Source organism: Panicum hallii, chromosome 7 (assembly GCF_002211085.1).
Source record: "Panicum hallii strain FIL2 chromosome 7, PHallii_v3.1, whole genome shotgun sequence".
Classification (NCBI taxonomy): Eukaryota; Viridiplantae; Streptophyta; class Magnoliopsida; order Poales; family Poaceae; genus Panicum; species Panicum hallii.
The window spans coordinates 33,481,186-33,504,619 of record NC_038048.1 but is presented as its reverse complement, the minus strand read 5'-3'; the positions used below and the strand labels follow the sequence as shown (position 1 = coordinate 33,504,619).

The following is a 23,434-nucleotide window of genomic DNA, read 5'->3' as shown; positions in this document are numbered from 1 at the left end:
AATTACAATTTATTTTGGCTTTTCTAGGTACATATATTTTATTATGCACCTAGATGTATACTATATCTGGATACAACAAAAAATATGTATCTAAAAAGCCAAAACAAATTATAATTGGGATGGAGAGAGTATCTGAACTAAAAAAATGAAATATTCCTTGCAGCTCATCTTTGTTATCTTGGAAAACTGTATAGAGGATCTATAGTTTATTGTAAAAGGCTCAAAAGGTATAGATAATCAAACCAAATAAAAATGCTGGGCAAAACTGAAGATATTTCTTGGTCCCTTCCTCCATCAACCCTATGCCATTGAAGAGTAAAGCTTCAATAATAAATTATGTTTGTAAAGAAAGCCATCACGAATTGTAAATTCAAATGTCGAGATTCTCAATAGACTACACTCCAAGGATAATGTATCTCTTGCACAAGTGTATAGCTTCTTGGGCATCAAAGAGCTACAACAGTGATAAAAGCTACAAATCCATCCTATAGTCATCATCCGAGACACATGAGGTATACTTCATATACACATAACGAAAGTACTAATGTGTTTTCTATTAGTAACGCCAACTCCCATCTACTAAATGAAAACAATGACAGTACGGAGAAACAAAATTCATACCATCTTACCTCAGCATGTTCCATTGCTTTGAGAAATCTCTTAAATAGTTCCTCAAAAAGGTTGAAACCCAATCTCATCATTTGCGTTATTATGCAAACCTCTACAATTGAGCATCCATTTGGAAACTCAATCTATCAAAATTCAAAACATTTTTTATTGTGTGTTAGCTTAAGAAAGCTTTAACCTAAAAGTATAAAAAACTCTCCAACATGTAAAAGAACACATCAGATAAAGGTTGATATTAGAGTGAATTTATTCTTCCTTTTTCTTGACTAGTCGTTTCACCATGAAAGTAGAGTAATACATCAGACGATGTACTACTGAGATGCTTACAAGACTACTTTAAAGATGGTCTATCTCTATTTTCCAACATATACGTCTAGTTTCTTTGACGTCAATCAATCTATAATGATGCATAGCATATGCCGCCACCACCATCGCCGCCCTCCGTCTATCTTTTGGCTAGACGCCGCTCGCCCTACTAGGTCCACCGACACGTGTTCTTGTAGCATGTCCGACACGAAAGTGCGCCGTGTTCTCCATTACTGATGTCAATTTTCTGCTCCGTAAGACTTTATCACTAGCCTATCGAGCATCAAATCTGTCCACTGTCACCTCACGTAGCATATAACTGCACTAGAGGATAAAACATCCCCTGCTAAGCACGTTTTCTCCCTCTTTTTGATTGACACACGCACCTCAAAAAGGCCCTAACGAAAAGGTGAAAGAAGAGAAGCTCAAAAGGGGAGAGGGAAAAAAAACCCACATCATCCAAGCACAGGCAACAAGTAAAACCCACAGACGCCCGCCACGAGCAAAGCGCCGGCCAATCATTCCCTGCCGGCCCAAAGGAGCACCACCAGCACAAACACCCCCAGAAATTTCAGGGCAAAACCCAATAAAAAAAGTTGAAAAAATGGAAGCGACCGTGGGCTAGCGCAGCGGCAGCAGCAAAGGCGAAGCGAGGAAGAAACCGCCGTACCCACCAACAACCCGAACCAACCCAAAGCGCAAAGCCAACAAAAAAACCAGGGCGCGGACGCCGTAGGCGCACACGCCCACACGCGCTCCAACACCCCCCCGCCCTCCCCTCCTCACTCCTCCCTCGCTCCGCTTCCCACACCCTGCTCCCCCTTTCACACCAAATTTCCTCTTCCGCCTCCTTGCCTGCGTCTGCGTGCGCCTCCCTCCCCCCAGCGCCCATATAATCCGGGCCGGCCGTCTGGGTCCCCGCGGATGGGCTCGCTCCCGCGGGGCTAGGGTTTGGTCGGTCGGTCGGCTGGTCGGCGTCGGGGGCGCCGGCGCTGCTCCCCCTCCCTCCCTCGCCCGCCCGCTCTCCTCGCGCGTCGCTAGGGTTCCCCCATGGTGCTGCAGCGCTTCTCGTGGCCGTACGGCGGCCGGCACGCCGCCTTCTGCGGCAGCTTCACCGGGTGAGTACGGACACTGGTCACCGGAGGTCCCGTCCCGGGGCCGGGGGTGTGGGGAAGGCGGGGGCGGCCTTTGTTTTTTTTTTTTTGCGGTTTCTCCCCGTCTGGGTTCGGCTTTGCGGTGGCAGAGGGGGATGTAATGCCTGATTCCTGGTTCCCGCTCTTGCTTTGTGGTCGCAGGTGGAGGGAGTACCCCATGGCGCTGGTCGGGACCGAGTTCCAGGTCGTCTTCGATCTGCCCCCCGGGGTTTACCAGGTGGGTCGCTGCTTCGCCTCGCGCCTGATTGATTGTGTGTCGTCGTTCCCGCGCTTGGATTTGTTCCACTGCTTGGTAGTTTGCTCTGGATAGGTATGTCTGCGAGTTCTCGATTGGCGTCCTTGTGGATAGAATTGAGCCTTTATCTTGCACGGTTGTTACTTTCCATGACTGTTTAGAATTATGCTTGATGACAGATAGGGATCCTGGGTTTGATTCCGCTTGGTATGTCGCGGTGTGCGGTTTTGCCAGACTGCTACGGGAAGAAATGCATCTGCGGTTAGTTGGTAGTTGTAGCGGGTGGGTGTTGAGGCGCTGGGTGGTGGTGTGTGCGGTCGCTGATGATCCTTGCGTGCCCAAGGTGGGAAGTGTTGTTGGTGTCTTGGAGGGAGCTATTCTGTTTCTATGCATAGCTGATGTACCCGCTGGATTTTTGTGGGGCACGTGGATGGTTTTCCATTGGTAGTTAGTGAATGTTGAAATGAATATTGGAGTTAAGTATCTTCTGATCTCAAATACATGGTTCATGGGCGGTATTCGGCATTTGGAACTCCTTATTCAGTAATGTAGTTCACCAGTCTTGGGTTCTAACGTTGCATAAACCATGGACATAGGTGTTAAAAGGTTGGTATATCCTATAGCGGCAGACGTGGCATAGGTGTCCGGGTACCGCCCACATCCCACTGTCTCTGTCGTTTCCGACAAGGGGCTTTAGCCGTCGTGTAGTGACTGCCATAAAGGAAAATGTCACAACAGTTGGTTGCTGCATCACATAAGCATCCCTTCAGTGTCATTATAAAGTGAGTTACTGTTAAATACAGTCATACCTCTGTCTCTAAGGTTTCCACTTTTGTCATTTCGTTCCATGTGTACAGGGAATTTATTTATTGTGACTCTTTTTCCCTGGTGGCAATTAATACTTGCAGTTACACTAAATACGTACTGAATGCCCCTTAATTCTCGGCTGTCCTTATTTAGCAACCAACTATTGCGAACCATTTCTTCAAGATATATTTCTTCCAATTCCTAGCAATTGATAGAAACATTAGATATTTGGCATATTCACAATGGGTTTTTATATTAGATGTTTGGCTTTTTTTGATTTATTTTCTATGTAATTCTTGGAGGTAACATTGCGCATTGGTACCAAACTCACACCTTTGTTATTTGTAATTCTGTCAGCTATAATGTTCACATGTGATTGTTTGGTTCCATTCAAAGGTTAGCAAACTATTTGAAGATGATATTCCACTATTGGATATTTACTGTACCAGTGCACACTGCCCGGCTATTGCATAAAATATTCTCTTGCTCCTGTTACTTTTCTTTTTGGTGCCATTACATACATTTATGTTTCCTTCTGGTGCAATTCAGTACCGATTTTTGGTTGATGGTGTCTGGAGGTGTGATGAGTCGAAACCCATTATGCGTGATGAATATGGACTGATCAGCAATGAAGTGCTTGTGGAAAACAATGCACAACAAGTTGTGCAGCCAGAGCCTTCTCCTATCAGAGGAATTAATATGGATGAGGGTACCATTTTGACAACAGTATGTCTTAAAAGTTTGATATTGTATTTTCTGTTTTGCATATTCCTGAACTATAGATCTGTTATATACTGTGGTCTTAATGTCCAAACAGATGCCTCCAGAGCCTTCATCTCAAAACCCAGGCATGCAAATAGCAGTTTTCCGCCATAGGATCTCTGGAATATTATTACATAATACCATATATGATGTTGTTCCTCTTTCTAGCAAGGTTAGGTTCTTTCCTTGTAACTTATAAGTTATCATTTTGCTTTAGACTATGTGAATAATTGGTGTTCATATGAACATTTCAGCTAGCAATTTTGGACACTCAGCTTCCTGTTAAGCAAGCATTTAAAATAATGCATGACGAGGTATGTGTGCTGCTGTTCTTGGAAGAATTGCTCAAAACATTCATTTTTCCTTTGTGGTGCTCCTTTGCTCTCACATGAACTTTGTTCTGTTTTATTTTTATTATTGAAGAATTTTCGAAGATGTTCTGGAAACTATCATCCTCATTTTTAGAAGCAGTTAAATTTATTTTATTTATTATGGTCTATAACTGGACAAACAACAAAACTCCTAGAAGCAGGCATTTCTTTCATCTGTACCTGCAACTACAACTGGCATGACTTTACATCCATTCAGAATGAAATAACTTTGACAAATAGGCAATTGTGCCCTTTTAAGGTCCTATTTGCCTGTTAAATTATTGTTTGTGCGTGTTGTCGTCATATACCGTGTGGACCTCTAGCCAACTTTGGTGTCCCCTTCTGCTGATTAAATCATTTTAGAGTAGCTTTCAATTAACTTTTTGTGTTTTCAGGGCCTTGCTTTAGTTCCTCTCTGGGACGACCATCAGGGAACCATAACAGGCATGCTCACTGCATCTGATTTTGTATTAATGTTGAGAAAGGTAAGAATGAATAAACCAGAGTTTCTCCTTGAAGGCATTTTATGTTTTTACTGATTATTGTTTGCTCTGCAGTTGCAGAGAAACATAAGGGCTCTTGGCAATGAAGAGCTTGAAATGCATCCCATTTCTGCTTGGAAAGAAGCAAAACTGCAGTTTTATGGTGGGCCTGATGGTGCTGCCATGCAGAGAAGGCCATTAATTCATGTACTTCTCCATATATCTGCCAGATTTTTTTTTTCAATTTATTTTTCTGTATAAACAGTTAAACAGCACCATCAAAATCTGAAAAGATATTGTGTACGGGATTCTTAATATGGTCTCCAATATAATATTAATCTTAATGCCATCTGTGTCAGGCGAACTCCAAATTGTCTATCACCTTGCAAGAGGAACAAAATTGACACTAATAGATATTACCATTATTTGCCCCATCAAAATCTGTCAAATGATTGTAGAAAAGATGTATATGGTGATGATGAATGAGGTTGTGTCACGAATGAAGATAAAAATGGATATAACTTTTTTTTTCACTTTTTGGAATATTGTTCCTTATGATTATTTGACCTGCTCATTGAGGAATGTGCATGGCAATATGAGATTCTTTTCTCCTGTACTAAGGATGGTGCCTTTTCTCGTGGGCTGGGAGGGACTGGACTTGTAATAATCTCACAATAGTTTTTCTTGAATATTCTGCATTGATTGGAGCTAAACATTTCTAGTAAACACTTATTTTTCTATCTTATGGCGCTATATGTCTTTCTTCAGGTTAAGGATTCAGATAATTTAGTGGATGTGGCACTGACTATAATCAGAAATGAAATATCTTCAGTTCCTATCTTTAAGTCGTTGCCAGATTCATCAGGGATGCCTTTGCTTAATCTTGCAACCCTTCAGGGGATTTTGAAATGTATGATATTGTTCTATAAGACTAATGACCCATTACTTGATTAATTTCAGCTGTGTCAAATTAAACTAACTTTTATCTTGTTGATGTTTTTAGTTCTTTTCTCGAAGCTACAAGAACAGGCTGAAGGTTTTTCTCTTCTGCACAATCAGCTTCTCAATATTCCTATTGGTACTTGGTCTCCACATACAGGGAGAACAAGTAACAGACTGCTCAGAACTTTGCGACTGAGTTCTCCATTAAATTCCTGCCTGGATCTGCTGCTTCAAGGTATCTTGACATTTCAGATGCAGTATTCATATTTATGTTCCCAACTGTTAAGATCATAAACGGCAATAGGTTACTACGAAATCAACTTAATCATGTGATTAGCTCTTCTTGAATAATGCAGATAACAATTTCAAATCAACAGTGAAGGTATGAACTAAATTGTACCACAGAATGTGCATGAAAGCTTTCTAACATGTAACTCCTTAGGTGATAGGTAGGATCATGCATCGCATCACTTTAGGCTCCAACTGTTACAATTTGTGTACTTGTTACTGAAACAATCCAGTTTCTGGTATTGTTGAATCATGACTTTTTAAAGTAGGAAAAAGGAATGTTCCTCAGTTTTACCTGTTGGATTCCTGCAAAACTAAATGTTGCACCCAGCAAGAGCATTTAATGTCTAGATTAATGTACAATTGATCTGTATAATGTGTTCCCTTACAAATTAATTTTATACCTTACTGGTTTGCTGCTGCAGTGGCACATTAGGAAATGCATCTTTACTAGCCTATTTGAGAACTTAGTGAGCAATGTTGTATCAGTATTTATGGAATTATTTGACTGGTTCGTTAACTAGGATTCAGACAAATGGATTTACGGTATGAAGTTGTGTATGAGCAATGAACTCATACCAAGTGCATTTGAAATGCCATTTTTTTTTGACTGCTTACTGTTTTTTTCCATGTTTGCGGAGATTCAAAGCCATTTTTTTTTGAACTGCATGTGCTGCTTCTGAACTTATAGCTGTCAATCTTTATAAAGTAACTGTTACTGAATTGAACTATTATGTCGATTCATTCTTCTCCAGATAGAGTAAGCTCAATTCCTATAGTTGATGACAATGGATCCCTCCGTGACGTCTACTCACTCAGGTTTGCATACTGTAACATTTGCTTTTGCTGCGCTGTTATCCTGTTCTGTTATATTATATTGATGAAACCAAGTGGCTTCTGCGATTCTGCCAGATGAAGTGTTGCACTGTGCCTCTGCATCTTAGTGTGATGGCACAGTGCACCTCAAAATAAGTCAAGAAACTGGTCCTTGTCTGATTTTTATTGTTGTCTCCAACATTCGATACTTGGCTAGCTATGGTGTGTTTCGTGGAGGGGGTGTGAACTGTGAACTTTTTGTGATGATATTTGATAAGGTCAAAGTGGTTAGCTATTACTTGTGGCATTCGCCTTTGTGTGGGTAAATGACATTATGCTAAATGAAATTGTTTTTTGTAAAACTTCGGTCCTGAGATCCTAGTTGCTACCTTTTACCATTACTTAGCCACCCCATGACTTTTGACATTTCTTCTGCTCAGTCCTTTATACATCTGTACCATCTATCTATTCCCAAGATAGCAAGATGCATATCAACAAGGTATTTCAAATGAAAACAAATCTTTTATGGATCTAAACTCTAGAGAACTTCACATTTATCTGGTTTCCGGATAGTGCTCAGGGTCTATTGTTCGAGGCTTTTAGAAATTCAGGAGCTAGAACTATGTTTTCCAGTTTACCAGCACTGCTACCAATTTTATGATCATTCTCCTAAGTCCATAAAAGCTAACTGCTTTTATCTTCCAGTGATCTTTTGCCCGAAAAAAATACATCATAGGTTCATCTATTAAGCTAAAAAAGAAGGGGCTGCTGTGTGTTGGAAAACACACACTCTTAAACCTCCTGTCCATTTGGCATAATCTTTGTTTATTTTTTTTTAAAAAATATATTTTGGATGTTCTGAACCTTAGCTCTTTGCCAGTTTTCGTGAAACTTGGCAAAGACATGTTATCTTTTTTACTGATTCCCTAATATATCACCTTTGTATATATATTACATGGTTGAATGCTCTCTTTATGATGTTCCATGAAATCGAGTACATTAAATCAAAATGAAAGCTGTCTTGGCACAATCTTCAGACTAACTTAAGAGAAACTTACATAGCTGATCCCATTACTTTATTTGCCTTTTTTTATCCTCTTGGAGTATCTTAATTTTCAGTCTTGCCTGTTTCTGCAGTGATATCATGGCTCTGGCGAAGAATGACGTCTACGCTCGCATTGAACTTGAACAAGTAACTGTGCAAAACGTAATTCATCACCTCTTGCTTTTTAATTGCGCAAGTTACATTTTCTTTCGCATTGTATGCATATACTCAGTTCCATAGTGAAAAACTGCAATTCCTATGGTTTTCATTTGATGGCCATTACTCAACACAATGCTTTTGCATGATGATGTTTTGTCCATCAGAACATGAAAAGGAAATACAAAACAAGAAATTTTCCAGTGTTATGTCCAATAGCTCATTTAATGAGGAAGTCCATTCCTACAATCACAACCTGAATTTGGTTTGGTTGTTTTTACTGGAGTGGACTTGACCTTAGGCTTGTTTGCTACATCTGTGTATACATATCATAGGTGGCCCATGACCTCAAATAATCTGGAGTCCCTTATTGAGTTCTCAATTCTCATCAGACTTGGAACACCAGCGTTGCACTGTACTCCAGGTGCTCCTGGTGCTGACGTCCTCTTGGTTCCTGACTTCCTGTTCTCAGACATTCCTTCATAGCTTGTTAATTTTTGTTTAAAAATAATTCACCCGTTTCAAGAACTACATATTTGCAAATGTGAGTTCTTGTGTTGGCTGGGGCTGTCATCTGGAAGGTGGTAGCAGAGTCCCAAGGACATGGACTGATGGCCGCGATACCGAATCAACTTGCTGTAGAGTTTCTGGTAGTCCAACCTGCTTTGAATCTAAACAGAATTGAGTTCAAGTTTCTTTAAATTTACAAGAGAGCTTGATGCCAACGTGTCTGTGGAAGGCATAGCTATAATTTGTCCACTTATGCATTCACTTTATATTGGTTGCTGCTATTGTTTTTGTAAATCATCATGCATTGCCTTATGACAGACTCGGTTCTCTATGAGAGGATAATATCATTGTTGTCTTTAATCTTTTTTAGGCATTGGATGTGCAGTACCAGGTGCAGGGCCGAAGACAGTGTCATACGTGTTTGCAGACGAGTACCTTGCTTGAAGTCTTGGAGGAATTGTGTATTCCAGGTACTAATTTGTATGATTCATGTTCCTGATCTCATCAGGAGTATGTTTGGATTTCATTTATTACAGGAAATCAATTGCTCCTGTTTCATCAGAAATTGGACATGCTGATTTAAATTTGACACACTGTATGCCTTGTCATCAGGGGTGCGGCGGGTGGTTGTTATTGAACAAAGTACCAGATTTGTGGAAGGAATCATCTCATTGAGAGACATATTTACATTTCTTCTTGGATAGCATCTGTGTAGCCATTCCATACATGAAAGCTTCTTGTACCTGATTCGGACAAAATAAAAAAGGTTGTTGGAAATGTGATAGTCAGTCTTCCCTTTTTTGGTCTCCCTTTGGTTCTTTCTGGTGCCGTGAACTCTGCGTGATTGAATCATGATTAAAGAAAGAACAGCTGATCGGGAAATGCCTCGGAAATATGACAGACTGAGATCGGGACAGCATCCATTACTGCTACGTTTACTTCTCATGAGAATGCCTCGCCCTCGTCCAACTGATAATTCCTGTTTTGCAGCATTGCAACTTAGTAATGTGTCGTTATCTTTCGAGAGAGACTTCTCTCTGGCTCTTTTAATTTTAACATTGAAAGTTTTCCTTTGTGTTCCTTTGCAGTAAGGCCATTAAAGGAATGAGGCCATAGGACCATCTCTTCAAGTTACTTTGAACTTTTATGGATGATCCGACACCTTGTTGAGTTATTTTTTGAACAAATTCCTCTTCCAATTCTATAGTGTTTCTCGTTTTCCCTTTGTCTGTCTGCTTGAATGGCTCAGAAGATTTGCTCGCTAGATGGTGCATTGTTTCCGCTTGCAGTTCAGCTTCCATCTCGTGGCATGCAAGAAGTGGAGTGGAGAGTGACATTAAGCAAGATGTTATCACATACCGAATCAGGTTAACAGTGCACACATTGTACATGAGAAGCACTACAGCAGTAAACCAGCAACGATATGAAGTCAGCCTTTTATGCCCTGAAGGAACGCAAACTTTAATTCCTGTTCAAAATCAGTCAATTATTCTCATCATGCTCGTAATTACACATCATAGACAGACATCAAGCCACTTCCTTCAGTAGGAACTCATACACCAGTCTTAAACAAGACGAGCCAGAGACTGTCTTAGCCCTGGTACATACAAACGAACAGGCCGTACCAACTGGCATTAGCAGCGGCAGGACAAGTAAACCTGATTGTTTCTTGTCTCCAGCGGATAATTTTCTGAGATAAAATGTGAAATTTGCAGTCTGAGCTGCACAAAACTTTCATGTTCAACTCCTGAGGAACATATTGCATCAGATCCGCCGCTAGCGTGAGCAAGATTTAGCCGCAGCTACCAATGGTTGTACCAGTCCTTTCACTGTCAGTAATAATAGTTCGACCAATTATAGGCTAAGAAGGAATATGCTCATATATAGTTCATAATCCGTTTACATGATATCCCCATTCACGGGACATGTCTTCCAGTGTTCTATACTACATTTGCAAAGACATGGTTTTTTCCTCATCAGCAGTGATCGGTCCGCGACTGATGTCCTGCGGAGGTACTTATCCACTGGTCGCGGCACTCCACGGGGGCACTGCTCCTATCTGGCACGCGACAGCGCCACAAGCCAACGACCATTATGTTTCTCATCAAAGTCTAAATATTGCATAAGGAGTGTATGAAAATGCACTCGTGCAGCACTACAACAGGAAACCAGTAAGGATATAGACGTTTTTACTCTGAAGGAGTGCAACTTTTACTTCTTGAAATCAGTCTATTATTCACACATGCTAGCAATTACACATCATAGACAAACATTAAGCTACTTTTCTTCAAAAAGAACTTACATACCAGTCTTAAATGAGATAGCCAGAGAGTAAATTAGCCTGGTACATCGAAGTTAACCCACCACCACCACACCAACTGCATCGTTAATCATGGGCAAAAATCAGCATCAGAACAAGTAATCCTGATGGTTTCTTTGTCCAGTGGATAATTTGCTGCACAGGGTCTGAGCAACACTCAGCTTTCAGATTGAATTCCTGAGAAATATACCATGAAGGATCCGCTAGCAGCGAGAGAAACTTAGTTCCACTGTGCCAGGAATTTTTCCACATATCCTCTTCACTTCATTCATGAACTTCCTTTGTTGGCGTCAGAAAGAGACTAATTTGACAATAAAATGCAGTTGCCACAAAGTTCATGGATCTGCAATTTCATGAATGAGAGAAACCACATATTGTGCGTGAAACTGCAAGATGACCAAGCCTGCACCTGCAGACTTGCAGAGCAGTGAGAGTTGGTATCACTAGGAGCTCAAGGTATATCGATAACAAATCCCGAAATATATCTGAATTTCTCACACTAAAAAGTATGTACCTTGAGTCTTCGTGAGTCTTATCATTGCAATTCGCACCGGTCCTCTTTCTAAACTACTCTCTACTTTCAATGTTTCTGAATTAGTGAATTCTGGTACATATATCCCACGGCAATCAGCTCAGAATAGGGGCACCATATTTGAGCTCTGTTGTAATTGAACTGCAGCCAGCATTTCTCCTGCTAATCCTTTCGTCCATCAACTTCCTGATCCTCGCTACATCCTCCCACCTACCAGCATCTGCATAGATCCCAGCCATGGCAGAGTACACCCCACTATCATCAGGGTTCAGTTGCAACAAATGCCGGGCTGCAACCTCCGCTGCCTCCACATTCCGATGCATTCTACATCCAGCAAGTATACCTCCCCACACATAACTGTCTCCTTCCATAGGCATCTTCCTGATCATGTCCATGGCTTCTTCAATGAGTCCAGCACGACCCAACAGGTCAGCCATGCACCCATAGTGTTTCAGTTCCCGGGGCACATCGTGCATGTCCTCCATGTCCGAAAATATGCGCCTTGCCATGTCCACCAGGCCAGTGTGGCTGCAAGCGATCAGGACCCCCAAGAAAGTGACCCCGTCTGGCTGAATTCCATCAGCCAGCATCTGGTGGAAGTACTCCAGCGCTACCGTGCCATGGCCGTGCATCGCCAGCCCAACAATGAGCGCATTACACGTGAACACGTTCCTCTCGGGGCATGCATGGAACACCTCCTTAGCAGCCTCGACGCGACCGCACTTTGCGTAGAGATCAACGAGCCCCGTGCACAAGAACACGTTGGGGTGGGGCCTGGTCTGCCTGACATACTCATGCACCTCCTGCCCCTTGTCCAGCGCCCCCAGTTGTGCACAGCATGACAGCACCGCGGCCAGAGTGACATCGTCGGGCCTGAAGTTCTCTTCCCTCATCCTGTCAAACAGCCCCACTGCCTCCTCCAGCCAACCAGCCTTGGCGCACCCAGAGACGACCGTTCCCCAGGACACGGCATCCCGCACGGGCATCCCCTCGAACAGCTCCCGCGCGACGCCCACCCGCCCTGCGTTCACGTACGCGTGCACGAGCGCGTTGTAGGAGACGACGTCCGGGGCGGAGGGCATTTCCTCGAACACCCTGCGCGCGGCGTCCGGGAGCGCGTGCCGGGCGTACAGGGAGACGAGCGCGTTGGCGACGTGCGGGGACGGGAGGAGGTTGCGGGCGACCGCGACGGCGTGGAGGGAGAGTGCGAGCGGGAGGTGGCGGCGGCCCGCGGAGGAGGCCGCGGAGACGGCGAGCGGGAGGGTGTGGCGGGTGGGGGCGACGGAGAGGCGGAGGGAGGAGCGGAAGAGGAGGAGGAGAGCGGACGGCGAGGCGTGCGCGAGGCGGGAGTAGGCGGCGAGGATGAGGGTGTGGGGGCGCGGGTCCGGGAGGGAGAGGTGGCCCGCGACGGCGGCGAGCGCGTGCGCCGCGAGGAGGCGGCGGAGCGGCAGGCGGTGGCGCGGGTGTAGGAGGCGGGGGAGGGAGTGGTAGGGCGGAGGGAGGCTGAGCGATGGGCCCGGGCTGGGTGGTGCCATCTCACTCCGCTGTGACAAGGGGTTCCACGGTAAAGCATGTTCCAGGCCATAGCGGCCCATAGTGGCATCCTCCATTCCTGTCTAATCGAAGTTGAGACAATGTACCGCAAAAACTTTTAGAAATGAGTTAAACACACAATTGGTACACAAACTAGATAGATAGATGCATTTAAATGCATCATTTCTCGAATTACTCGTTCGGGAGGAGTAAGGTGACATGATATGCAGGCAAAAGACACGCTGATACAGTCTACCACTGTTGTTGCCAATGAGAGCATCTTCGAGAGACTTTCTAAAATCTAATCTCTAAATCATCATTTAGAAAGTCATTTGAGTAAAAATTATTTTTTTATATCTTTATACTTTCCAACAACTTTTCTATATCTTATGCGTAGTCCAAAGAGCAATTATCGCTCTCCATCTTTGCCTAATGAGAAATCCGGAATAGAGGATATTTAGATATCCAATTGAAAAGGCTGTTGGAAGATAATCTTTTTACCAAAATCTCTATTTCTAAAGATATAAAGAATCTTTTGGAGATACTCTGAGATATAACAATCACCACAAGCGATGATAAGAAGCACCCATATTGTAATCGCTATTTAGTGAATGCCTGGCTGGCTAAGGGCTGAAAAAATTTAGAAGAGAAGAATAATAATGTAGTCATGATATATTAGCGATGGATCTACATAAATAAAATCAAAATCAAAGTTTAGCATGCATACCTATCCATAGTAAGATGTAAGGTTGTGTTCTACAATAGGGATAGGAGGAATTAGAAAAACAAATATGCGTGGGACTAATTGAGTAGAGGAATACGCACCAGTCACCATGAAATTCTAAATCAACCGTAGGCATTCCACGAAGTTCTGTACATTATCCATGTATTTCTTGAACTATTTTCAACTCGTGCCTTTTCTAGAAAAGAACGGCAGCCACGAAGGAAGCCACAAGTTTAAACCGGACAGTCTTTCTGACTTTAAGCGTTAAAGCACGGCCAGTCGGTCACTGAGATCTGCCTGTGCAGCATCGACCAGTTAGATAGTGCAGCGTGATCCTTTTCCGAGAAGAAAAATTAAAGATGGTGAAATGGAATCCGAATCATCACCTGCCTATAGGAACAGCCAGTAGTCGACCACCCTTGCTTTTACAGCCATCAACCACCAGATGATTGGCGAATCCGAATCATCAGCTGCCTGTAGGGCGCGTTCTCAGCAAACGCATGGGCATGGGTGCTTTTCGAATGCGAGTGACGGGGCAATGGACCAGACGGCTGGCGACGGCGAGGTTGGAAGGTTTGCTGGTCGACGCCAACGCATCAGCAGAGCATTGCTAGCTGCATGAGGAAGCTCCTTTACCCAATTTCAGACTGACCAGCTCACCTTTAGCATTCCTTTTCAATTGGAGATTGATGAGCCCACTTTTCACAAAAATCCCTCTAACCCTTTAGCAAACTTCGTGGCACCTTCTTCTTTCCAGGGCAAGGGCGGCAACTGCTCCCTCCGTCCATATAGATGCACAACAAAGCCTATAAATCTAAAAAAACCAAAACGGCTAATAATTTGAGACGGACGGAGTGCCTGGGATCATTCATTCTTTGGGATAAAAGAAAAATGAAAGCATTTTGAAAGGTGGAAGAGATTCACACATACATGCATCCGAATTATGACGGTGCTATTGGGTATGTTATCCTCCAAAATGTTCCTGAATTCTAAACCAATTCTTGTGTAAAGCAGAGTAACCACAAAATGTGGCTGCCCAAAGCTGAAAGCCTACCGATTCAAAGCCCCAGAACAAAGGGATACAATGCAGGTTCGTTGAGACGTTGACATTCTCTCCTCAACTGTTGAAACCCTGAAGGAACCAATCCATGCTATATTTTGTTGTTGCCCATCTGATCCCACGTCGACAGGTGCCCGTCCATTGCAACCACACAGTGTCCATGAAACAATCTGCTAGTGGGGACTAGTCAGTGCTCATTGGGCAATCAGTAGTTAATCCCTCTTAAGGAAAGCTTAAGCATGAGATGGAATCCAGAGTCTTCTTAGTGGTGCGTTCTCCTTTCGATAAAGGCATGGGATTTCCCTATTGTCAAAGAAGAGATGAGTGGGCGCTGATACGCGAGAATCATTTCCAGTAAACTATGTGATCCACAGAGACCATTATATACTTTGCATTATTATCATGGAGCTTTGAGTGAGTGACCAGTCATTACACCAATGCCTATAAAATCAGAGAGGCTAACCACAATGCAAATATGCAGCACCGTCTCTTTGGTTTTTGTTTTGCTCTTTGCAGCAGCAGCAGCAGCAGCGGTAGCTGTGTGACTGAGTGCGAGATGAGGCGGCAGCGAGCTGAGGAGTACTACTCGCTGGCGCAACGGCGGCGATGCCTGCGGCAGTGATGTAGGAGGAGAAGAAAGAAGGCAAGTCTAGCTATCGGCATAGGGAAGGCTACGCCTTTCTTCCAGGTCTCCCTCTCTCAGTCCAAAACACCTCCCGTGGCTCTCGTAGCCTGCCGGAGGTTGACGACGAAGGGTGGGGGAAGCTTCCCTTCAGAACAAGGATGCACACTCCTGTTCTGGTTTTATTACTGCCAATAATAATTCAGACATCTGCACTCGCCAGTCAATCGGTGTCTGTGTGTGTGTGTGATGCAGATGCTCGTCTTTTGCCATGTTTGTGTGTGCTGCTTCTGTTGTTCGTCCGAGTGTGTGCCATTATAGAATCTGGATGTACGTGTTGCTCTGGTTGATGTCAGCTTCTTGTTGTTGTTGTTGACTTGTTGGGGCGCGAGAATGCACGTGCTACTTGCCTCCTGCTGTGTGCGTATGCAGTTGTGGAGATGTGCGCTGATAACACAGTTGCTTTTAGAAATGGAAATTAAGCCTCTTGCAGGCATTGCATTGTTTGCATATAGCTTGCTTCATTCATTGTCACGTCATCTGAGCTAATGATCCAAACAAAGGACTAAAGCAAATTAACATGTATAGCCTTCGTGGTGCTTTCATGGACATGTAACCATATATACACAAGATCTCTTACACATTTGTTCTTACTTAACGTAAGATGATTAAACAGGACATACTATGTTTAAAGTGATCAATAAGGCGTACTTCCTTCGTTCCATAAAAGTTGCAATCATGCGTTAAAAAAAATTCCACAAAAAATACAATTCTAGAAATTGGATCTTAACTACCTACCTAATTAAGTGATCAGATTTAATTTGCATACCAAAATTAATTGCATGTGGCTAACATCCTACAAATTGGATCTTAACTACCTACCTAAGTGATCATAGTTAATTTGCATACCAAAACTAACTGCATGTGGCTAAGAAATGATCGAAAGTATGAAAGTCTTTTCACGTTACTATTAACTTATCTGAAAAAAACTAGAATTACATTCTTCATGGAACAGAAGGAGTAAAAGGTGTATGCGTGTGTATGTAACCTTATATGTTTGAATTTAGTATCTAATACTACCAAAGTTTTATGAAGTAAACCCACAATATTTATTTAAATAGCTCTAGCTTCATCTAAATGACCCACCTATACTATTATAAAAATAATATAAAATACCTCTCAGTTAATATCTAAATTTAAAAATAGCATAGAAGAGAAATAGCTAGTGCCATTGATAAGTTGTTCCAACCTTAGCTCCGCCCGTAGTCGCCCTCCTTCTTCTTCTCCCACGAGCCACAAATAGGAAGAGGGAGCGGGGATCCGTTCCTGTAACGGATCTAATAATCTTATTTTTCCTTTCACTATAATAAGTATCTACATATACATAAAGGACCTAACCATACTACCATAGGTATACATGCATATCTAATTTGAACTCAGGTGGATAAGTTGTTCCATAGGGAAGCTAATCAATCAAGATGCGCTTAACTAACTTAAGGTATACATGCATGATGTTTGTCACAATTTCAACTAAACACATTCCAAACACACATGAAGGTTCTATGCGAACGGAAAGAAATGAATGAGACGAAAAAGTATATAGAGACAATAGAGTATTTGGTAAAGTCTAAAGATAAAAATATCTAAATAAGTACTCCCTCCGTCTAAAAAGACTGCTCTTTTAGAAAATTTTAGACACATTACTAATTCTGAGAAAAATGATCTTGTTGTCCCTATTTACTTATAGAAATAAAATCATGATTGAAGATTATATTGTTTATTTGGTTCTCTAGATCATCAATAAATGCATATGCATTGAGAAAAAAAGTAGCACCTATTAAGTATTTGATTGGCTTCATGCGCTTCTCTATACAATTTTTCTTTGTATTTGGCATTGGTTCAAATTGATGAATTTCACTCTTTGTGGGATAAAATTTGAATACTAAACGAACACTTATTTTGGGACGGAGGAAATATTGTTGTAGAATATAAACAAAATAAAGAGAGAAAAGATAAGCAATTTTGATTACTTGATCATAAATCTATCCATAAATTTCTAATACTTATCTCAATTAAAAATACTTGTCCGCTCATGAACTAACATGGGTTTCGACAGACTAGTAAGAACTAATTTTGTTGCTCTGGGTTGCAGATCGACTATAATTAACTGACCAAGCAGCATCCTAAACGTACCTGAGCCACAATATAACCTCCTTCTTCAGCTCAGATAACACATTCTTCTTTAGCTGTGGGCTTTTTTTCTTCATAGATGTACATGGGCTGCTAAAATCTTATTAAGAGTGATACCACCCAGTGGATCCACCAATAATGCACATAGCGCATCGAAATGCCGATGGGCCAACCAGCAGCTTTGCGATAGTATTGCAGGGCCGGAGGAAGTTTTGATAGTGAAGGTGTGGAGTATGATGACAAGAACTCAAAAAGGTAAAGGTGACACACTGCCACCCTGAACCAACCAGCAGGTCCTCCAGAAAGCGAAACAACGAAGGATAAGTGAACCATATATAGTGCAATGCATGCATGATTAGCTGCCTTTGATGCAAGTGGGATACTACATCTACATGTGAAGCTAGCCTGCAATAATAATGTGACTTAATTACAGTAAACACCATACTAGTATATTATTAGTCAGCATGTATATATGTGCAGCCAGCAGGATGCATCCCTTCCGTCCTTAGTTTAACTAGCTTTCGACAGAGTCAGTCGATGGGTTGGTTAGGTAGTAAGGCGGCTAGCTAGCTCCAGACTCTGGTTAATAACTTGTCATGAATTCACGATGCAGATGATCGTCGGGAAAAAAAGAATCTGAATCAGGAACCGAGTGGTTGCTTTCCTTTATTTGCTAGTACCTACAATACAATGGAGAGGAAAGAGTTCATTCTGAATGGATATTGATCAACGCATATTGATTGCATTGGTACGTCTTTTCTCTTTGACATCCAAGCAACCATACAAGGAAGCGCTCAAGGAGGCTCGATCACTCTCTTCCACATCACACCCGTTCTTCGAATTCTTCCTTGCCCCGAACTCGTCTCCTGCTAATTGGCAGGGCAATCAACGTTCCGAGAGCCAATTAAAAAGGAGTGAGTTTAATTAGATCTTCGGCATTTCCTTTAATCTTCGCTGCACCTGTATAATCCTTGCACTGACCAAAATTCTGCGATAAAAATGTAGCATTATTAATTTTATTGTCTCACAATTGTAGTTTCAACATTTGTTGACTACAAGGATTTTTATTTTTTTTCTAACATAACATGGCAAGATTAAAAATGTGTAGTACGGCTTGTGCGGAAAGGACGTGTCAATGACCAATGAAACAACTACTAGTATGTCAATGGTGAGACAAGTGAGGAGAGCAATAGGAGGACAGTAGGTCTCTGCATATATAACTATAACAAAAAAACCTTTTATAAATAAAATCCCTGAAGATCATTCTGCGTCTTGAGAACTTAAGATAATAAACATTCACTTAAAAGTATTTGGGTCGCCAACTTGACGTCCTGCTCTTGTGCTTCGTATGTGCAAGTAGCACATCGTGTTTGTCGATATATCGTGCGGCCTACAATTGAGAATTGACCATTGAAATTTAACCATGTTCAATTTGGGAGACCGAGCGAGGTATGGCGTTTATATTTTAATTATTGCCGAACTTGCTCGAGATCGACTAGTATGAGCTGAATCTCTATCTCTATCTCTACTATTTTTAAAGCAAGCAACGATTTTTTGGTCCGTTAATCGTAATCCTAATCGAAATCTGGATAAATTAATCGAAATCTTAATCGGAACCCAGACAAATCAATCGGAATCACAGTCGAAACCTATACAATCAATACCTCACGCGGTCACGCCACTGTCTATACACGGTATGAAAGAGTACAAAGCTGGTGGTCTTGTATAGATTTGGCTAAAATTTATATTACCCGTAGCAACCCACAGCACTATGATAGTGTGTGTATGTGGGTGGGTGTGTGTGTGTATATATATATACCCTGGACGATCTTTAGCTAAGCTCAGCTCGCCCATTTCTGAAACAAGCAACCTAAAGGTGAGCTTGCTAGCTCAACGAAAATTTGTTTTGTCCTTAACTGATCGGTAGAGATGTGTACATCTGGAATATTCTAGAAAAGAAGATAAAGGAGATGCATGCAATGGAAATGCATCTGGTACTGTAATGCTTTAGAAATTATTAGTGAGAAAGTGTCATTAAAGAAGTAAAAGAAACAACGTTGTTGCATCACGATAGAGAGAGAGAGAGAGAGTTTTCAGCATTTCGACTGATATTTTTTTTGATTCAGATGTAATTTGTCCAATTTTAAATTTTGCCCAAAAATGTTAAAATATTGGCCAATTTTGGACCCGTTTCCGTTCTACGGATCCTAAGTCCCCTCCGTTTTTTCTTTTAAGAAATGGTAAGCTAAACCCTAAGAGAGACTACAACTCGGAGAACATCTACTAGGGTTTGGCTCTGACGGGTGAGGCATCATCAATCTTGGGTGGGGGTGCAGCACTACTAGCAGAATCCGAAAGATCCCTGACGTGCCAAACCCAACCCATTTCCACTTGCTAAATGAACTATTGGTGGCATTTCCATATACAACACAGCACGGACACACAAATATATAAACAAGCTAATAAGGTCTGCCATCAGATTGCACACAGCAATTCTGCTACCGATGTCGACGGCTGGCTCACCGAGAAACCCCAATGGTCTCCCGTTTATAGTGCTGGCACTTTCTCTTCAACCACCCCAAAGTGCATGGCACACTCCTAAACACTAGCATACTCATGGAATCATGGTGGACACCGCACCTCCCAGCAGGAGTACCAAACAGTCTGGCTAGCTGCCTCTAGCTATCTAGTACAGCTAAAGCGCATATAACCAAGAAAATGACCAAGACCTTGTAAAGTGATCCTTTTTTCCGAGGATAATCGAAACATCGTGCAAATGATGAGCTGCCTTTTGGCGAAAGTTGAAGCACGCGGCGTGAGTTTACAATTCTCACACGACCTGTACCAGCAGCAGCAGGTAGCCACCGCGACCGGGCATGTATGATCGATGAACATGAACCGTCTGGAGAAATTAATTAAAGATCATATGGATCTTGATTTATATTGCATCTATGCATGAGGGGCGCACTAGTTCTTTTTTATGTGTAATTTGCAAGTTGATGATCGAGCTCATACTTTTTTTTTAAAAAAGAAATGGTTGCTTAGTCGTTAACATTCCTAAGGCCGGCTGGACTAGATATTAGTAATAAATTTGCTGCGTGCAAGAGGTGTGACGTCTAGGTGCAGTGGTTCCATACACACTTTTGTTGGATTAATTAGTGGGGATAATAATGGTTTCCAACTCGACGGTGCTATTGCGGCATGCCCATTCGAAATGCTATACCACCCGTGCTTTAAACTAATTATTTGTGAAAGCCGAGCAGCACAAAATTATGATATCCAAATAAATGCAACAAGAGGAACATGGTGGCAAAACATCAAGGAAGACAGAATGCACATGTGGATTGTGCGCACAAGGATGACTCAGTCCCCATCTATTTCCGTAGTAGGGGTAAATTTTACAAGGGTAAAAAGGTGTAATCTCGATCAAGAGTATGTGAAATACTAAATTTGTACAATTCTTAGATCGAGAGGTTCAAAGGGAGGTTAGTTGTGCTAATTATAACTAGAAAGGTGCATGCTATATACAATAATTTTAGCAAATTTAGGTACCTTTTCCATGGATCATAAAAGCTAAGACCTCTTAACCATAATGACCTTGGCTCTAGGCCCCTTCTTGTGGGGTGAAGATCACGGAATGAAGCTTGGCCGTATATATAGCTCCCAAAGGCTATATATATATATACCATAGAGCTATATATCTAGCTAGGTGGAATTGGAGCCATGTAACAACCAGCTATAATGCTTTTGTAGCCAACCTTGAGCAGCTATCCTCGTCTAAAACCTCGGTCGTGTGTACTACATATATAGTGATCGATCAGCACAGGCACGGCCACGGACACTGGACACCCCTCACTGATCCATCTTTTCACTGATAACACTGCCCCATGCTCTGAATCTGCTCCAGTAGCTAGGTGAGCAACCTGCATTTCTTGAAGATCAGTTTCTTTGTCACTTATAGATGAGATGATTCGATCGATATACAGACGCATGCTTAGAGCTGGATTCTTTCCCTGTTTAATTTTTATTTTAGTTTTGGAAACCATTAAGGTCAAAAATCACGCATGCATGTCTTACTGATCTCTTACTCCTGCTGTGTCCTGCAGAGAGATGCCGACGGTAGCCATCACGCTGGACCTGTCATGCTGCCGCTGCAGAAGCAAGATCCAGAAGATCCTCTGCTGCATCCAAGGTGCGTAGCAGAAATAAACTACTCACCTTGGATGTTATTAGCTAATAACATCAACGTCATCAAAGAGTTTATTAGCTAATAACATCGACCCTAGCTATGTCGTTGATGACCATGTTCTTCTCATCAGATAAACTCTTTAGAGATGATCGTGGTCATGGCCTGGTTACGATGACCTGGGCATGAACTAGCTACCGATACAATCACATCAAATTTAGTCTGGTTCACCCACTCACTCACTCACGCTTGCAAGCAGAGCGTTGCGGGTTCGTCTTCGAGAAGGTGGTGTACGAGAAGGAGAAGGTGGTCGTCACCGGGCCCTTCGACGCCATCGAGCTCTGCTGCAAGCTCCGGTGCAAGGCCGGCTGTTTCGTGGCCAAAATCGAGATCGTGCCGCCGCCGCCTCCGCCGCCGCGGCCGCCGCAGCCGCCCCTGCTCCCGCCCCCGCCGATAGACGATGATACCGACAAGTGCAAGAAAAAACCCAAGAAAAAGCCCGCCCCCGCTCCATGCGATAAGCTGATCCCGTACCCATGCCCATACCCGTACCCGTGCCCTTACCCATGCCCGCAGCCAGCGTGTCTGTCCAGCTGCCCTACGCCGCCGCGTCCCTGCCAGTGCCACTCCTGCAAGCCGCCGCCGCCGCCGCCACCATGCTCCCCGCCTCGACCGATCTGTCCGCCCCCACCGGTATGCTGTCCGGTGCCTCCGCCGCCGTGCCCGTGCCCGCCCTGGACGCCGTGCCACTGCCGCGGCTACCGGCGGGACTACTTCTGCTGCGAGGATAACCAGCCCGACGGCCCCTGCGCTGTCATGTGATGCTGCTGCGGGGCTGGCGGGCGGCTTGCTGGCTGCAACCTGACGATCATGCATGACGTCGTCTACGCACATCTCTGTGAATTCTTCCGGCCTGTAGTAAGACCAAGCAAGCTGTTGTATAACTTGTAACATGTTGTATGTACTCAGACGTTTATTCATGCCCGGATTCACGGCTGCTTCTGGAGTCATGCACGAGCTGCAAAAGCGAAGACTGTGGAGGAAGGTGCCTACCATGTACTATATATATATACGTGTGCTTATGTGTGTTAGTATACAGTTGCTGTACTTGAAAAGGAATAAAATGAAGCTCTCTTGTCACTAGGTCCTGCTGCTCAGTATGAATATGAATCCAAGTGCATGCGTGCAGATTGGATTTCTGGTGTCCGGGATCGCCATCCCTTAGAGGTCTCGCCGAAGGTCCTGCCGAAGGTTTTGCGAAACCTCTCGGGGTAGTTTAAAAGGCATTGCATGGTTTTTTGATTTGCTTTGCATGACTGGCTCTTTCTTGATGGTCGAAGGTTTGTGCCTAGCTGAACGTGCGAAGGTTATATGGTGACCTTTGCGCAAGGATGGACTAACCGCTTGGACCTGTGACAAGCGTATTAGAGGCTAAGGACGACATCTAGGCGATGAAGGAATCAGTTGCACAACCTTCGACGACGCCAAGACCCGAGACGAAGGGCTGAAGTTTCATGGAATCTTCAATATCATATGGAAGCGTGATCATCTTTTAGTGAACAACTTGTACATGCCAACGTCCGGAAATGACCCAGGAACCGGAATAACCAACGGATATTCCGAGAAGGTAGGGCATAACCGGAACTATATAATGAAGGCAGGGGGTATAAATACCCCCATCTTTTACTGTAATCGGGATGATTCTTTAGGATTGTGAAAGTGCATACAAGGTTATTCCATTGAATCAGAACACCATTTTTACTTTT

General features: G+C 43.0%; 3 protein-coding genes across 4 annotated transcripts; 2 read left to right on the top strand and 1 right to left on the bottom strand.

The window, feature by feature from the left end:
• The first annotated feature begins 1,681 nt into the window (after window positions 1-1,681).
• LOC112900006 (sucrose nonfermenting 4-like protein) lies at window positions 1,682-9,427 on the top strand. 2 transcript variants are annotated; one of them, XR_003230145.1, is made up of 13 exons: window positions 1,682-2,051; window positions 2,229-2,304; window positions 3,679-3,855; window positions 3,947-4,063; window positions 4,146-4,205; window positions 4,658-4,747; window positions 4,820-4,951; window positions 5,513-5,654; window positions 5,748-5,921; window positions 6,043-6,068; window positions 6,730-6,793; window positions 7,928-7,997; window positions 8,872-8,886. XR_003230145.1 is itself a non-coding variant. In XM_025968702.1 (13 exons), the coding sequence occupies exons 1-13, from the start codon at window positions 1,984-1,986 to the stop codon at window positions 9,203-9,205; spliced, it is 1,362 nt and encodes a 453-aa protein (XP_025824487.1). In that variant the 5' UTR covers window positions 1,686-1,983; the 3' UTR covers window positions 9,206-9,427. The 2 variants fall into 2 exon arrangements, 1 of the variants encoding a protein (XP_025824487.1); XM_025968702.1 differs by lacking the exon at window positions 6,043-6,068 and adding an exon at window positions 9,114-9,427 and having other exon boundaries at window positions 1,686-2,051; window positions 8,872-8,971.
• A 592-nt stretch (window positions 9,428-10,019) lies between these two features.
• LOC112900675 (pentatricopeptide repeat-containing protein At5g61800-like) lies at window positions 10,020-12,963 on the bottom strand. Its single transcript, XM_025969508.1, has 2 exons — window positions 10,808-12,963; window positions 10,020-10,560 (listed from the first exon to the last, which is right to left on the bottom strand). The coding sequence occupies exon 1, from the start codon at window positions 12,961-12,963 to the stop codon at window positions 11,449-11,451; it is 1,515 nt and encodes a 504-aa protein (XP_025825293.1). The 3' UTR covers window positions 10,020-10,560; window positions 10,808-11,448.
• Window positions 12,964-21,197: 8,234 nt separating this feature from the next.
• LOC112901318 (protein PYRICULARIA ORYZAE RESISTANCE 21-like) lies at window positions 21,198-22,811 on the top strand. The gene is made up of 3 exons (XM_025970207.1): window positions 21,198-21,396; window positions 21,589-21,674; window positions 21,928-22,811. Exons 2-3 carry the CDS (start codon window positions 21,593-21,595, stop codon window positions 22,488-22,490), a joined length of 645 nt encoding a protein of 214 aa, XP_025825992.1. The 5' UTR covers window positions 21,198-21,396; window positions 21,589-21,592; the 3' UTR covers window positions 22,491-22,811.
• The last annotated feature ends 623 nt before the right edge of the window (window positions 22,812-23,434 follow it).

Bases quoted from the DNA above. Each gene is read 5' to 3' on its own strand.
- LOC112900006 (XM_025968702.1), top strand. From the start codon at position 1,984: ATGGTGCTGCAGCGCTTCTCGTGGCCGTACGGCGGCCGGCACGCCGCC. The intron at 4,952-5,512 runs GTACTTCTCCAT...GTCTTTCTTCAG, and splicing joins AGAGAAGGCCATTAATTCAT to GTTAAGGATTCAGATAATTT. The intron at 8,972-9,113 runs GTACTAATTTGT...CCTTGTCATCAG, and splicing joins GGAGGAATTGTGTATTCCAG to GGGTGCGGCGGGTGGTTGTT.
- LOC112900675 (XM_025969508.1), bottom strand. From the start codon at position 12,963: ATGGAGGATGCCACTATGGGCCGCTATGGCCTGGAACATGCTTTACCG.
- LOC112901318 (XM_025970207.1), top strand. From the start codon at position 21,593: ATGCCGACGGTAGCCATCACGCTGGACCTGTCATGCTGCCGCTGCAGA. The intron at 21,675-21,927 runs GTGCGTAGCAGA...GCTTGCAAGCAG, and splicing joins GATCCTCTGCTGCATCCAAG to AGCGTTGCGGGTTCGTCTTC.